Source organism: Saccostrea echinata, unplaced genomic scaffold, assembly GCF_033153115.1.
Source record: "Saccostrea echinata isolate AGI-Se365-2 ecotype Australia unplaced genomic scaffold, CSIRO_AGI_Sech_v1 ptg000029l, whole genome shotgun sequence".
In the NCBI taxonomy this organism is placed as follows: Eukaryota; Metazoa; Mollusca; class Bivalvia; order Ostreida; family Ostreidae; genus Saccostrea; species Saccostrea echinata.
This window is the reverse complement of record NW_026889778.1, coordinates 7,768,138-7,784,498: the sequence shown is the minus strand read 5'-3', so window position 1 is coordinate 7,784,498 and position 16,361 is coordinate 7,768,138. Positions and strand designations below refer to the sequence as shown.

Sequence of the window (16,361 nt, the reverse complement as noted above, 5' to 3'; positions counted from 1 at the left end):
AGTTTAGCATAATTTAAACATCGATCATACTTAATTTTGTGCAGTATGAAATAAAAGCATTTTAAGCGTCTTTAAGTAAGATCTCTTACTTATCAATTTTACTAATTAAATTACTGCGTAGCATTTCATCCTTCAACATTTCATTTATACAAACGCACACGAACATATTGTAATGTTTACATGACAAATAGGGGACGGTACACCCAGTAGGGGTAGGCTTTTATCCCAGCTATAGAGAAAACAATATTTAATGTACTATACATCATAATTGTGGAAAAAAAAAGAAGCTGAAACCCTATTTCGCCGAATATGTTATTAAGCAACAATTTTAAATTTGATTTTTTTAGGAAGGGTTTTTTATGATGTTAGTTTGATTAAATAATAATTGGCAAAGAAGACATGTACCCCCCCCCTCCCCCTCCGCGTTCACACACAGTGAAGGGGCATGATCCCCGCTGTTCTATATCAGGTACAACCTTGATCTTTGTTATCTACCGTATTGCACGGAGTGCATCGTCAGAGAACGCCTGGCAATTTCCTCAAGCTATTTTACACTGGCAATGAATTAAAAAGATGCAGCTTCGTTATAGAGGCGAGAGAGAAGGTGCTCTTGGCTCAGTACCCCTTCTACCATATTTTCCTCACTTATAATAAGAACTATTTAGAAACATCTTCCTAAATGTAATTAAGTCCTATATCCTGAGAGGCCAATCGGTAATTGTGTTTACATGCCGCCATCGCCCAGTTACAGGATTCTAATTTGTCGATATTAAAGTTATAAATATTTATTCGTAGAATGAAGTGGCAATTAGAGAAATACCTAAGCATGCACAAGTCCCTACCAGAATCCGTATAACCTTAATCACCACTGTCGGCTTAAAACATTACCTATCTTGCAAAAGAGCCCCAGCTAACGCACTTAAAAAATATGCAGATTCAGTTTGATCTAAAGCAAGAATTTTTCAGCTAAAAGGTAGCTTTAAAAGTTAGGTTAAATCCTTCTCTAGCCACAAGGTAAGGCCGGTGCTTATACCCGGTTTCTGTGGTGCAAAGCGGATGCGAGTCATACTCCCCCAGTCCAACGCAGGCTAACCCTCAGCGTAAGCTGGTATACCCATTGAAGCTGCGGACTTAGGCAATGCAGATAAAGTGCCTACCTTGTCTGTGAGTTAGGACACAACACATAGCATCAAGTGGCCACAACAAGGCTTGAACCAGCTACCTCCGGGTTACTGACCAAAAATCTGTTATAATGACAACTGAGGCATGTGCTCCAGAACTTGCTAATCCTTGTTTTTTTCCCTCTTTTTTTTTTTTTTTTTTTTTTTTTGATAAATATATATTTAGGCAATTCCTGAGAATATCTATCATTGAATCGTGTATTCTGAGATAATATGTCAATGTCTGTTTATATCAGTAATGCATCACGATAGGTTGCAATAATATACGAGAGGACAATCCTTTATCGCGGACACGTAATCGATAATCGAAACTATAGGGCGGTGATGGGGTGTCGGGGAGGGACAATAATGTGTATACTTTTGTTATCGATCGCCAGGATCTCCCAGAATATGGCAGTTCCTATCCGCCTTCCAGCCTTACTGCACGTATAGGACCAGTGGCTCTTGGCTTCAGACACAAATCTGCAAAGATACTAGGGCTTGGACAATCTTTACATGAATGTATCTCTTTAAGTGAACTTGTGATTATTTTTTGCAGAAAAGGATATAAAAAAAATGGCCGAGGTTCCAGAAACCAGGTTACCTAAGAATGTTGTTATAGCCTTTGATGGGAGCGATCACGCTAAACATGCGCTGAAATGTGAGTACTTTTTGTTGATATATTTATAGAGATATATGAATAATTCTGTTGTTACGATTGTCGATGTTAGTATTATACGATCTGCACTGTAACAGCAGAAATAGGTTCAAGTAAAAAAGTCTGCATTATGTTAGTGTTTAGCAGACATATATATAAAGTATATATAGTAACGAGGAGGAGAACACCCCCTCCCACCTCCCCTTTAACTGAATCCCTCGTCTCTCACATTTTAATGCTCTGGACGTCGAATGTTGTTTCATTGTGGGATTAAAGCTTCTGGGAAGAATGAGAGGATGCATACATACAATGTGTTACGTTAGAAAATACTCTCTTCCTCTCTCGACTCCCCCTTCATTATAGAGTTACATTGCATGTAATGTGTAATAATCATATATCTGTGAAAGATCTTAGCAATCAACAAAGCGATAAACAGCTAGGCGACAGAAACATCAATAACCCATTATGAAATTCCCCGCAGTGCAACAATGCTTGTTCTTAAATTAATCCTAATGCATTTCGCAAAAAAACCATGACACTAAACATCAGAGCTAATATTTCATGTATAAAAGCGACAGCAAACCTAACTTTTGTGGTGCTTGTCTTTGGAGCGATCTTATGATGGAAAGATACATATACTGACGTACGGAATACCATTTCTTATCTTTTTTTGAAAAAAAAAGGAATTCCGAGAGTTCTTTCCTTAAAATTGTTTGTTATTCTACTTTTGTTTGTTTGAATTTAACGAGTTGCTATAAACCATCAAAAAGAAAGTGGAGTTAGCTGAGACGATTTGAGGAATTGGCGACTCGTATGCACTAAATTTCATTCCACGTAAATTAGGACAGTTTAAAGAAGGAAGAACGAAAAAAATCAATAAATATGCCAATTCCTAACTGATGTCTGATTCAACATTCTTTTTCTGTGTATTGTTCGCGCACCTTGAGCAAAGTGAACGTGGTTACTTAATCACAGAATGTGTACATTCTCTTATAAATATATACAAAGTATGTACAGCAACAATGTGTAATGATTGACACCAGATGAAGATTATAGCCACACATCTGATATCCTCTCTACCTCTCCGACTCTAGAGGGTTATTTATCTTGTTTTTATGGTAGAGAGTTAAAGTACTCAGCTAAAAACGAAATTCTTAAAAAACTAAAACATATTTTCAAATTCTTTCATGGTTCAAATCACTGCATGATTTAGATTCTTTTTTGCCTTACAATCTTTCTATTTTTTATTCACATTCTTTTTTGCTTTACAATCTTTCTAATTTTTTTTTTTTAATAGACAGGAACACTTCGTAGATAGTGAATGAACATTCGAAACATACATATTTTTACAGTCTGCAGATAAGCGAGTTTTATGAACATTATGCTTATACAAATAATAAAATCATATATCACTAGCAATATTTAAATTTGAGAATGAAAACAATGCTCGCAAAATCTTCGACAATTCCTTCACAATAGCATCATAAAATCGCATGACGTCAAGGTAGATGCCACTATACTATTCATAAATCTCGAAAGTTGGGAAACCAAGGAATTTTGTCTTAAAAAATCGAATAAATGGAAAAAGTGTTTATTCTTCAGCGGGAACTGACGATGACATTCAACCCCAGGAAAGCACCTCAGAATTCTTGCATAAATATAATAAATTCTGGGTATTATGTTCTTAATTCTTGGTAACGGTTTTTCATAAAATGTACTGATTGAAAGGGAAAAATTCCTATTTTTATATTCCTACATAAGAATTTCACTACTTCACGCAATTTAATGGATTCTCAATTCATGTTTGTCTAAGACGAGTTGAAATCAGTTCCCATGACATTCGCAAAGCTTGGGCTTAGACTTTCAGTTCTATGAATAATGGATATTGCTTCACTGTATTAAGGATAAATGTATTCCCATTTAATTTCAAGGATGACTTGAATAGATCTAGAGCAACCATAATTTGAATTTAAGACTCTGACGATAGCTTGAATTGCTTTTTATCTATGAAACGCGAGATGTGCATAGTTCAAATGTTAATTAAACAATAAATCGATCAAATTTTATAGGATGTATATCCGTGAATTGTATTAAAAAACTGATAATGCCTTCTTATTCTGAAATTATCAGAATTAAATAATATTCTAGATAATACTTAAAAATTCAATATACACTGCTTAATCTTAATTCAACCAAGCCTCTCTCTCTCTCCCTCTCCTGAAGAAACCAGGAAATGCAAATGTCGGTACTATATATCCATCAGCTGCTGTGTATCTATAGAGTCTACCTCTGCACACCGTTAAAAAAGACAAGTTTTCCTTATCACAAAGTCGATCTGCTTATCTGAGTAATAGAGGTTGACTTTAAAGAGAAAACATCCCCGGGACTTAATGTTATTTTTATGGCGATTATTGGAGGTAGAATAGATAGTAAGAATATGAAAATAAAACTAATATTGTGGTATCCTCAGGAAACCAGCATGCAGCTGAGCTCTAACCTTGAACAAAAATGTTAAAGGTTTAATTTGGAAGTGTTATTATCTCATGAGCTCTTATTTCGTGAAGCTAATTAAAAGACAACATAATTTTCTGTCTTATCCCTAATCCAAAACCATCCCTCCAAAAAATAAATAAAAAAGTCTTGCATTATGTTTGACAAACAAACATCGACAGCAGTTGCGCAAGATTTGGTTCATAGAAAGCATACCGAATGCATGTCTGTTTTTCTTTGCATTGGTTCTCAAAAAAAAAAAATCAAAAAAAAAATCTGCACGTCAGCATCATGCAGTTTCAGCGAATTCAATATCATAATACGTAGTAAAATACACAAGAAAGGGGTCTGCTCTGACAGCTATTCCGAAGATGAAGAACGTTAACAGAGAACGATTTCAATCTCACCAAGAAGATAAAAATAAGCCCCTTATACTTAATGGTTCTAACGACAAGCTGATTTTACCAAATCCCCAGGATGTACAGAAAACCTGAGAGAATGAACATTAAATTAATACATCTGGTGTGTACTATACGTAATACTTACACCTAGCTGGGAGTTTATAAAGTGACGAAGGTCAGAGATATAGGATCAGTTCATAAAGTGGACTGGACCACAGCCACTTCTTCCTAGTAAACAAACAAACAAACAGACATTATCTAACTTTTTGTAGTGTCTGGGAATCTGTGCATTTATAGATAATATAGAGAACAGTATATTTAACAAATTTATAAATGGTTGAAAATATTATATGTATTGTACATGTTGGAAGTTAATATCATCATTATATGTATTAAAATATATGATTTTAAATATTGTCTATGAAATGTATGTCTCTTGACTTTAATAAACTATCAAGTTAATAAACTATCATTGATAAAGGCTGTTCATAAAAATACCATTTCACGCCCCTCCTCAATGGACTGATCTTTATGTGTGACCCTTACTTATATGATTGCCAATTATGATAGTATTACTATTGCTAAATCAAACAAACTTGCCAAATCACTTAATTACTAGTATACAGCACGCGCATTTCGTGACTAGGAATGCATATGCTGAGTAGTTCGGAATCAAAAGTACTGAAAGTACTGAAAAATGCTTAATTCTCTGTTAGGCAGAATATCATTATGGGTTTCTCACTCAGCTTTCCATGTGTTTGGTGTAGCTTTCATAGTGAGACATTGCGGGTACTTTTTGGGTATCGAACTATCAAATATAAAATACCATGAAAATGGGTCATAACTGAGGCAGAGGATGTGGAAACACTAGATATTATGGAGCAAAATCTTGAGCAATCTAGAAGGGGGGAGGAGGTGTCTAAAGTTTTAGGTAGCACTGTTAAAGATATTAAGAGAATGCTATAAGGTTGATATCATCATTTATTATACCTCATTTTAATTATTCTACACAACGCGTTATCTGATTGGTTCTAGATTATCACGTAATCTGGCCATAAAACTTCATATTTCACAGTCGTCGGCATGCTTTTCATCATATTCCCCCTCTTCGGATACCTAGTGCATTTTCCCGCAATAGTTATCGTTCGTTGAAAGAAAAGTCCCGAGAGTAGCAGACGTCACAATAACCTGGTTTACGTCACAAAATTGATGATTAGTGATGTGTCAAGGGTTTCAGTAACTTTACGTTAAAAATGAAAGTGGATTTGAGAGCGGTGCCGAATTTGAAAGTTTATGTTTATTTCAAAGTTTTTGCTTGTTTCGGTATAATAAACAATTCATTGCATGAATGTTCGGGAAACATGAAGATTTATTCAGCCAAGAAATATCATATTCCTCTCGGGGAATATGATATTTCTTGGCTGAAGAAATCTTCATATTTCCCTCACTATCATGCAATAAATGTATAATGTGTAGACATCAACTTCGAGATTTTTAGAAATCTTTATAATAATACATGCACATAAGGTATAACTCATATTATATTTTAATTTTGTAGTTTATGCCGAGAAGCTGCACATGCCCGGTGATCATGTATTTCTTGTGTACAGTGTCGAGGTCAGTGACGTCATACAGCAAGGTAAAGTACTATCAGGTATAACACACAACCACAGGTACGTTATATACGTATGTCACTTTATTCAGTGTCACTTGTTGTTGTTGTGACGTATGAATATCACGTGTCTCGTCTTGTGGTAGTGTTCGACTTAAATGTCAACTTTTATTTTCATGAATGGCAATTTTGTGGATTTGTTGTCAAAGAGATCTACAGAAATGTGCAATTGTTTTCAAACCTTATAAAATATATCTGAGATAGATAACGATTTAGGGAAATTTCAGGGCGAAAACTTATAAATCTACGAAAAAAGGAGATACAGCTTGGCAAAGTAATCTGTTTTCCTTGTGAAACTTTTTATATTTTTTCCTCCTAAACGTGTCGATGTGTAGGTATAAGCTGATCTTGATACTTTTAAAGAATGTAATTGATGTTCATCTCTCATCAAGAAAAATGTATATCTATCACATCTTTGTTTTATTAAGCGCCATTTAACATGGACCCGGAAGTGTTTAAAGACCTCGTACAGAAAGAAGTCAAGAGAATACAAGGGGAATTAATAGAGTTCGCTAAATATCTCCGACAAATGAAGGTGAGAATTTATAGATTTAACTAATTAAAGCTTTTTACAAAAAAGGCTGCTTAACTTTCCAGACTGACGAAGTGAAGACTTATCGATATCACGACAGTCTAATTATGATCATTAAATACACGAATACTTGGTAGCGTGTTCGATTTTCTGGCATAAAGATGATAAAATTGAAAGACCTTTCTTCATAGAAACAAACAGAAGAAAGTAATCGAAAAAATCATTAAGTACCTTAAAACTTCCGACAACATTGATATAATTTGAAGAATAATGAAGATTAAAACCTTAAGCTCGAGAAGATTAATTAAATAAACTGAAAAGACTACAAGCGCATTCAAAAACAGTCGGTAATAATTCTTTAATGAGAATCATGGTCCTAGGATAGACATCTATAGCTAATATACAACGTTACTGATGGTAATGATTTTAAGAATTTTTAATGATACTGTATTAGAAAGAAAAGTAAATAAACGAGCATTCCGAGAGTATTGCATTAACAATGCTAGTCCCCTACCGGCAAGTGTAATCTGGTTCCCTTAAAAAATTGAAAATGTCATAATTTCGTCAAAAATCATTGAAGTGGAAGGAAATGCAAACAAAAATCAGCTCAATATCTGCAAGCGTTTAGGGGGGAAAATGCAGAAAACCCTAAAAAATTGAAATTCCCTAAAAAATTAATGAAGCGGAACGAAATGCAAACTTGATCTGTAACTCATCAAAATACACTCACATATCAAAAATCACCTCAATATCTGCAAGTGTTTAGGAAAAAATTGCGGAAAACAAAGTGGGACAGTCCGACAGACAGACAGACGGACGGACGGACAGACTCAGAGGAAACCTTTAGTCCCCTCCAGTTTCACCGGTGTAGGGGACGTATAATCACAGACTGTCGCTTAGACATGGTGCATGCAGGGATCACGTTGCAATGGAAATTGATACATTTGAAAACCCTGGTGCAGGGATTATGGCTCAATAGAAATTGATATGTACATGTACATCAAATTGTCTTTAGTTTGTTTTTTAATTTTGTTGTTGTTTTGTTTTTTTCCTTTTTGTAAGTTTGTTTGTTTTGATTTTTTGTTTTGTTTTGCTTTTTTTTAAATATATTTTTTAATTAAATTCATGTATTTGAGAGAGAGAGAGAGAGAGAGAGAGAGAGAGCAGCGTTAATTAATATTATACTAGAGTATCGGAGTAAATTAAAGTAAACATAACTGAAACAATGATAGAATGATTTCTAAACAGAAAAATATAATATATAGAACCAATTCTTGTCGCCATTGATTACAAAGCTTTGAATGACGTTAACCAGAAGGCAAATTCTGGTTGATATCTGCGTATTCACCCCGTGGTAGCTATTTGCTGATTTTATTACGGTTAATGCTATTTTATCAGCGAGAGTAGCGTGTCTCTATTTCGTGTGGAGTGATTTAAGAAGTCGATATCAAATTTAATCATGTTATTGATATTGGAAAAGATAAATTCATGATAAAGAAGCTGAATAAATTGTTTGTTGCTTTACTTTTTATTCATGTCATATCGAAATGAAATATCTATTTTACAATTCATTCCAGTATTAATGATATTGCAACTTTTATAGCGTGCGCTTTCAGTATTCCAATTTTACGCGTCACACCCAGCTGACGAATACTAACATATAATGCTGTGCATTTCACTGGCAGTTGTATCGTTTTGAAAAGGGGGAGGTGCAAAAAAAAAAAAAAGCCCATGGGCGCTCGGTTTCAGGATGGTGTGTTTTGTGCAAGTATGGCTTTCCAGAAAGCCTGAAATGTCATCTCTTTGGTTTCATTAATGTCAGAGAATAAACAGTAGAATGTAACATTTTTACCCTCAGCTATTACTAGTCGTATCGTTTTTGAAAAAAAGGGGAAAAGGGGTGGGGGGGGGGGGGCAGACAGAAAAAAAAATGACAAATTGCTGAAAAATCTTTTACAAGGGAAATATGGGGTGTCAAAACTCGAAAATCCTATTTGGTGGAGGGGTAAGGGGAGATCAAAACTTGTTCAACACATTTTGTTTAAAAATTCCAATTGGACGATTTGTGTAACAAAAATTGGGGGGGGGGGGGGGGCAAGTGGCCTTTCAATGAACATTAAAAGGTTATGTTTGGGAAAAAAGTGGGTGGGGCGATCCTTACGTGCCTGTATTATTTAACCTGTGTGAAAATATACTTTATTCATTTTATTACTACAATATCTGTAGAAAAATTGTAACCACAGCTTACTCTGACAGCAGCCGCCAAGTTTTCAAGTGTTAGCTTAAATTAGTCCGGCCCTCAGTTGATTTCCAAAGATTTTCCTTATTCTTAGCCTCGTAGCTAAGTGGCCATCGAGCCACATGGAATATCAAGGGAAAAATGAACCATTCCTGCCCCACCACCTTCTGCTACCCAGATGAAGTTTTAACGCTCTATATAAGTACATGTTCGTGTACAAGATACTGGAAAAATAGCATAGGAAAGTGAAAAAGGTCATCAATATACTTTTCTTGCAATACACATATAGCCTACTTTTAAAACATGTAGCTCATCCAAAGAAAAAACGTCCTCGTGCATTCTAACAGAGGTAAATAAATTTTATTACTCGCTATCGTCTAAAATTAAGTATCAAACTGAAAAAGAGTCTTAATCTACCGACCCTGATTTTTAAGCTGTTTCAGGAAACAAACATTTAAAATAGTAATTTTGGCTTTATTTCAAGAATAGGAGGAATAATTTCATGACTTTTCCCCCATAATCAACAATGCAATTTAAAATTGCATATAAAGAAAATGTTAGCAGGTGCTTTGATTAAAAGTCCTTGAAAAAATCTGAGCTGCGTCTTTTTCTCAAAGTTTTATCAGGGTTAAAAAAAAGAAAGAAAAGTTCAGACATCTGTGAAAATACAATATGTTTTTTTAATCTTTATTCCAATGTGTACAGTTACTTAAACCAGAAACATTTTTGTCTCTGCTTAAATTTTGACTTTAAGTTCTAAAATCTCTTTTCTCCGAAATACATTTGCTGAATAAGTTCTATTTTATTTTACATATGTAACAGGGTTTTCTTATGGTATTAAAGAACTCCTGCGTCTAAGGTTCGATCTTTTTTATTTTATATCGTCATGTTGAATGTTGAATAAATAAAAACATCAATAAAACCCTAAAAATATCAATAACAAATTATAAGTATTTAGAAAACAAACAAACATATTACATTTATAATGATATTCATGAATTTAGGCATGAATTACTTTATAATGATAGATCATAAAAGTTATACTGAGCATTGAAATAAATACATGGAGAAGTAAGAGTTATTTCCCTTACATCAAGGTATTGAAAACGAGAATATAAATCGAATTATTATACCTCAGTGAATTTTTTCTATATAAAAATATGACGAATAAACATGCTATTTTTTCCGAACAGCTCCTACCGTGGAATAGTTTTTGTGCTATTTGCCCATGGTGAAATAGTCATTAAACTATTCACCGGCAGCATTCTGTTTCCCTCGCTTTTCATCTCGGAACTCTTCTGCTTTTATCCAGATTGTGACGTAACACAAGTAAAAACTGCTTCGGTATAATAAAACACCTATTTACTGACTATTCGGACAATAGCAAGTTTATCGTCCCCCTCGACAGCAACTATTTCCCTCGGCTGCGCCTCGGGAAATAGTTGCTGTCTTGGGGAACGATAAATTTGCTATTGTCCTCATAGCCAGTAAATAGGTGTATACTATTACAAATAGAACTATTACAATCAAATGAATAGTTCACAAATCTATTTACAATAATATATACACAATAAATAGAAAATAATAATAGGTATACCTGATTGTGGATCAGGGCTCAAACAATGGACCACCCGATAAAATAACGGGTCTTGATATATAGACTCCTATTAAACAATAATTATATTCTATATACACTTCTGCATAATTGATATTTCAGTTACATACTCAAAGAATTTATACTTTAGTTTCATTTAATAATGATAAAGTTGAACTCAGTATATATTCATAAAATTACATTAAAAATCAAAGACGATGAATTATCGGAAAGTATAGAATAAGAATTAGTATAGATAAAAGAAATAGAAGTCAACTTACAGTCTCTGTCCCGAGGTCTTGTCTCAAAATTAATATTGTATATAATGATGACCAAAAATACTCAACTCACTTTCTCAATGGTCTATAGATGTCTGACCGATACACAAAGAGATCGGCGGGAAAACGTCCCTAGCCAATCGCAAGCTTGGTTATTAAAACTGACCAATAACATTATATACCCTCAGGATAAGTAAGAACTTCTAGAACATAAGTAAAGATTAAAACCAAATGAAGTTGTAATATTTTATTAATGGTGCGCGCAAAACTCCGCGAAAACGAAATGCTGCGCGATGCTAAAAATAAAATATATATACATTATGTATACGTGAATATCAAGTCACTGAACTATATAATATTCACTTAATAAAATAAATTAAAATATCACTCTATCACACATACGGCAGTAAGTTATCGATGACTAAAGAACACATTAAAGAAAAGTAAAGCTTCTCGTCATTCATTCAAACCATTCAAAATGTATTAATTAATTTAATGCTAGTATTTATGTATATGTTTTCACTATGATCTCAGCTTTGTTAAGGAAGGTAATGGAAAATGCAATCTTAGTACATTCTTAATAGGTATTATTTTTAGAAATCTTTGTAACAAAGTAACTTTAAACATGTATGAAAGGTAATATAGATATCCATAATGGATAGGTTTGTGGCTTACTCAGTACCAGTTACATGGGCATGTATCAGCTGTGTGTCACGTGACTGGTATAAAAATAGAATTGTTCAGCTGAATGTTAAAAAATGAGGCTAGTGCAAGGGCATACGCATGTTTTTGGAGAAAAAATTGATACAAATTAAAAAAAGATTAACATTGACTTCCCGAAAAGTGCTGGAAGCTAGTTTGAGATGTTTCGGAAATATTCGTTACTTTGCTGAAAACGCGTATAATATCTCAAAATTCCCACTTCGCTTAAATTCTGTCATGAACAAAAATAATGTTATGCCGACTGGAATCAGCTCCCAGCTCTTTTCAAAATATACATGATATAAGCAATTGATATTCCATATTTCAGCTCAAACAGTCTAGTCTATGCCCTTGCACTTTTGAGATTAATCAGGTATACACTTATCGTGTTAGCGATATTTTTTACATTCTCGGACTTTGTGCAGCTCCGTAGCACTAGAGATAAATTAATAATCGACATTATAGTTTTAAACAAATTATTTCCTTTTAATTTTATTGATTAAATTTAAACATTGGCGATGGTTTTGTATTTATTTAAGCATTTTTGTAATTAATAAACCAATGGATCCACCCCTCTGGATCTCTTGCACTGCGTCAAGTCAAGGCTAGTGACTTCATTTATGACACAAGATTTGCTTCTTTTAGCTCGGCATGCAGTATTGCTATCAAATGTTGTGATTTTACAAGCTTTTATAAATAATTGATAAAATAAATGAACGCAAGTTGTTATTTACGCATCATCATGTGGTTAAATATATTTTTGTCGCTTGTTAAATTTTTAACGACGTCACAATGAAACATCCCATACGGTGCATCACAGATGTAAACTCATGCCTTCCGTAACGTAGCTGAGATTTCTTTATTCTGTAAATTCTTTGACCCACGCCTTGGTTGATATTCAATATGCCATGTTTAGTATTTCGATACCCGCGCGCTGACGACCATCGGTTACGCAATATGACTACATGTGACGCGTATTTTGAAGACCCATCACCCCCAAGCGATCTTACATCTCTTGCTCTTATTGGGTCATGTCTAGTTTTTCTTTAAGATGGTCCATTTGGTTTAAATAATCGTAAGACAGATCTCTCGTTCTTCAAGAAGTTCTCTTTATATCTCTATATTTAGAAATCGCATCATTATTAGATGACATTTGCCAGACCAACCAGCTTATCAATGGCAGCTTACACTAGAATTTCACTTCCGGGTTTCAAACTTAATGTGTCATCTCCCTCGGGAGATGACAATAAACATTTTTACAGCCGATGTCGGGTAAGATCTAGCTTTAAAAATGATTGAGTTCCTTCTATCGTCTGCCGATTTGCACATGCCACTTAAAACACGCAGTGAACAAAATCTGATATTTAGCACATATTATCAAAAGCAATGGAATTTATGATTTCTAACTATGAAAAATGTAGAGGTGTCCTGGAATTGCACGGAATATATATAGAGAAAACAGAAACCCGGCCAAACTTGTTTTCTCTAGATTTTCCCTTCAATATTTCTATATTTAAAGCTGCTAATTTCAGCTATTTTCGACTTTTATTCTTAATAAGTTATTTAGACAGACATAGGAAATGTTCACACAAAACACACCATCCTGAAACCAACCGCCTATAAAAACATGAAAGTTACAAAGAAAGTCAAGTGTATATTCTTTGATAAGAAAAAGTAAAATCCAAAAGTTCTTTAGAAGGACAGACCTATGCGGTATAAATTTATTGTAAAACATTGTTTTATTACTGGCGTAATTCTATGATTTGATTACTAAATTATTCAAACTGCGCAGCCCAGTATTTACTTTATTATGATTATTGATATTATCTTCTATCCTTGTTTACGCGATCAGTCCCATTCTTACAAAATAACAGAGTACTGGGAACACTGCTCCTTTTGTTGGCAAAGTATTGATCAAAGTTTCTATTTGTTAAAGAAAAGGGCTTAATGACGAAATCGTACACCAAAATCTAGCAGGCAATTTAATCAAGTGTCGCTATAACAGATCACTTTTATCGAAATTGGTAGTTAGACTAAAACAGGACTTTGTCTGTTAAATCTTCCCTCTGCGATGTAAATGCACCAGTCCTGTTATTCTTTAGCCTGTTATGGGAGTTTGCATGAACACTTCGTGCCATTTGCAAAGAAGTATATATTTGTTCATACCTTTTTTTCTATATATTAAGGCATTTCATGTATTTCTTTAATAATTTTGTATTTGTAGCTGGAAGGCACAGTTAAAAGCACTCACGCAGAAAAACCAGGAGAAGGAATACTCAATATTGCAAAAGAAGTGAATGCGTCGCTGATCATCACCGGAAGTAGAGGACAGAGCAAGCTGCGCAGAACGTTTCTGGGCAGTGTTAGTGATTACGTCATGCATCATTCTCCCGTTCCTGTTCTTGTATGCAGAAAAGAGAACTGACAACGGCTGATATTTTACGCGTGAAAGCTGATTCGCATTAGGAATGTGTTCACAAGACTTTGTCCGCAAAAGTTTTAAATTATGGGTATTCTGAACTGCCTCTTTTTGTTATTTGTTCGTTTATGTTTCCTATTTTTTGTAAGGCCTTTTTTATACAAATATTTATGTTGACTTCGCATATTCTACATCTTAAACATTCTGAATAAAGTTGATAAGATGCAACTTAATGAATAACTCTACATAAAACTTTAAATACACATGTCTTATTGCAATTGATCTGGCACTTTCTGGTAAAAAGAAAAAAATCTCAGCGTATTGAAATAATTTTTTTTAAACTCTAGTGAAATTGTAACTTTTAAGGCTTAGAAAACCTTTTTGTTGAACATGTTCAGATAAATCTGCCTTATACAAATAGAACACCCAACGAGGGCCAAAAACAACAAACGCTAACATTTTGGCGCCATTTTTGTCTGACGCATGTCCTCTGCTTTGGATAATTACAAAAACATGGAAACATTCGTTCCAGATTACACTGCGATGCTCTGTGTTTTCTTTAATTGAAAATGAAAATAGATTTTAAAAAAACTAGAATTTGAAGATTCTAATCGAAGCCTTCTTGGAGAGAAACATGGCGTGTACATGTTATTATCTTTTGCTTTGTAAAACTGAATTCAATATAGTTTATAGACATTCGTGTTCTCCTCCTACATGTACAGTGTACCTGATATAATTTCTCACAAATAAGAACTTTGGCTGTCTCCTCTGTTTCCCACTTCTCACAAATAACCGTGAAAAGTGAGAAACAGAAGATATACAACCAAGTACAATCATCAGTAGTATTGCTTAGATTTAGTATCGGTAAGATAGGCTCTTTGAGTCTAACAGTATCGTACTTAGATTTGATATATCACCGAGACACCACCTCCCCTTTAGAAATACGACTTAGAAATTCGCTGACGAAGACGCCTTATCTCGTGATAGCAAACTAGAGGTGCTGGGGGAATATCGAGCTATAAAGATCGATCGAAGTGTCAGATCCTGACAAAGGAAACGTTTTTATTCTGATTTTTATCTCAATACAAATATTTATCAAATAATTATATACCAAATATTTATCAAACTACTTATTTTGATAATTCTCAGAGTTATTACATTAAGTATTTACAAATATTAGTATATGATTGGTTATAGTGTCGCCCTCACTTCCTGCAGAAAAAAAATTTCGATTTCATATAAACATTTTTAAGAAAATAAATATAAAATTGCTTCCAAACATTGAACTTCGCTCTTGTCTGAATCGTGAGATGGTACAACTGTATTATTTCCTGAGCGTATGGAAACAAAATACATTAATAAGCAAAAGAGTGCATGCATGTGGAAAATCAATTGATTGCTAATATTTGTTTATCTGTTGGGAAATTTCGCTAATTGCTTTCCATAAGACATTGAGGATTTTTTCTTCAAGAATGCAATTTATTTATCTGATTGGAAAATGTCTGTACATCTTAATTTTGGTAAAGCGTATGCAGAGGAAATATCATGTTTACCTGAACTTGATAAACAAACAAAAACAAACAAAAAAGGAATCTCGGCTGGCGACCAGTCCTCCAACACTTTTTGTTCTCTTGACTTGGAAAACTTGGGAACTTGCCTAAACCTCATATCTCAAATACAGTTTTTATTTAAAAAAGCACATTAATTTAAAAAAAAATGTATTTCAGATTTCTAAGTTCACGAAAGAAGGTTCAATCATGCAGGAATAAAGAAGCGTTAGCATTTCATGACTAGTATACATGGGTAAAAAGGATCAGGGCGTATCCTCAAGTATTTTAAAACCTATTAAATACATCAATTTCATAATAATATATTTGCATTTCAAAGTTCATTTCATTCACTAACCCCCCCCCCCCCAACCCACACACTCCTCAATATTGCTTGAAATTACAGTTAGGCTAAATACTTGTCTGCAAATACAATTAACTTAAGGTCAGATGACAGGTTTCTCAATATTATATATTTTTTCCCAAGAATTTTTCATTGAAGTATTGCTACTTTACAAGTTTCCTCACAAAATATTGAGGTACCTTACCAGGCATTTGTGCAAGATACTAGAAGACGTTATTTCCTATTGGAAATCACTGGCATTGCCAATATCACAAATTTGTGGTGTCTATATCTACGAAGATATTTTGAAAACAGTTTAAAAATCA

The 16,361-nt window shown here is 33.9% G+C and overlaps 1 protein-coding gene across 2 annotated transcripts; it reads left to right on the top strand.

The window, feature by feature from the left end:
* The first annotated feature begins 1,498 nt into the window (after nt 1-1,498).
* On the top strand, nt 1,499-14,373 carry LOC133195547 (universal stress protein in QAH/OAS sulfhydrylase 3'region-like). Of its 2 annotated transcripts, none has more exons than XM_061331421.1 (4): nt 1,499-1,821; nt 6,268-6,363; nt 6,810-6,916; nt 13,951-14,373. In XM_061331421.1, the coding sequence occupies exons 1-4, from the start codon at nt 1,737-1,739 to the stop codon at nt 14,149-14,151; spliced, it is 489 nt and encodes a 162-aa protein (XP_061187405.1). In that variant the 5' UTR covers nt 1,499-1,736; the 3' UTR covers nt 14,152-14,373. The 2 variants fall into 2 exon arrangements, with proteins under 2 accessions (XP_061187405.1, XP_061187406.1); XM_061331422.1 differs by having other exon boundaries at nt 1,502-1,821; nt 6,268-6,348.
* Nucleotides 14,374-16,361: the final 1,988 nt, after the last annotated feature.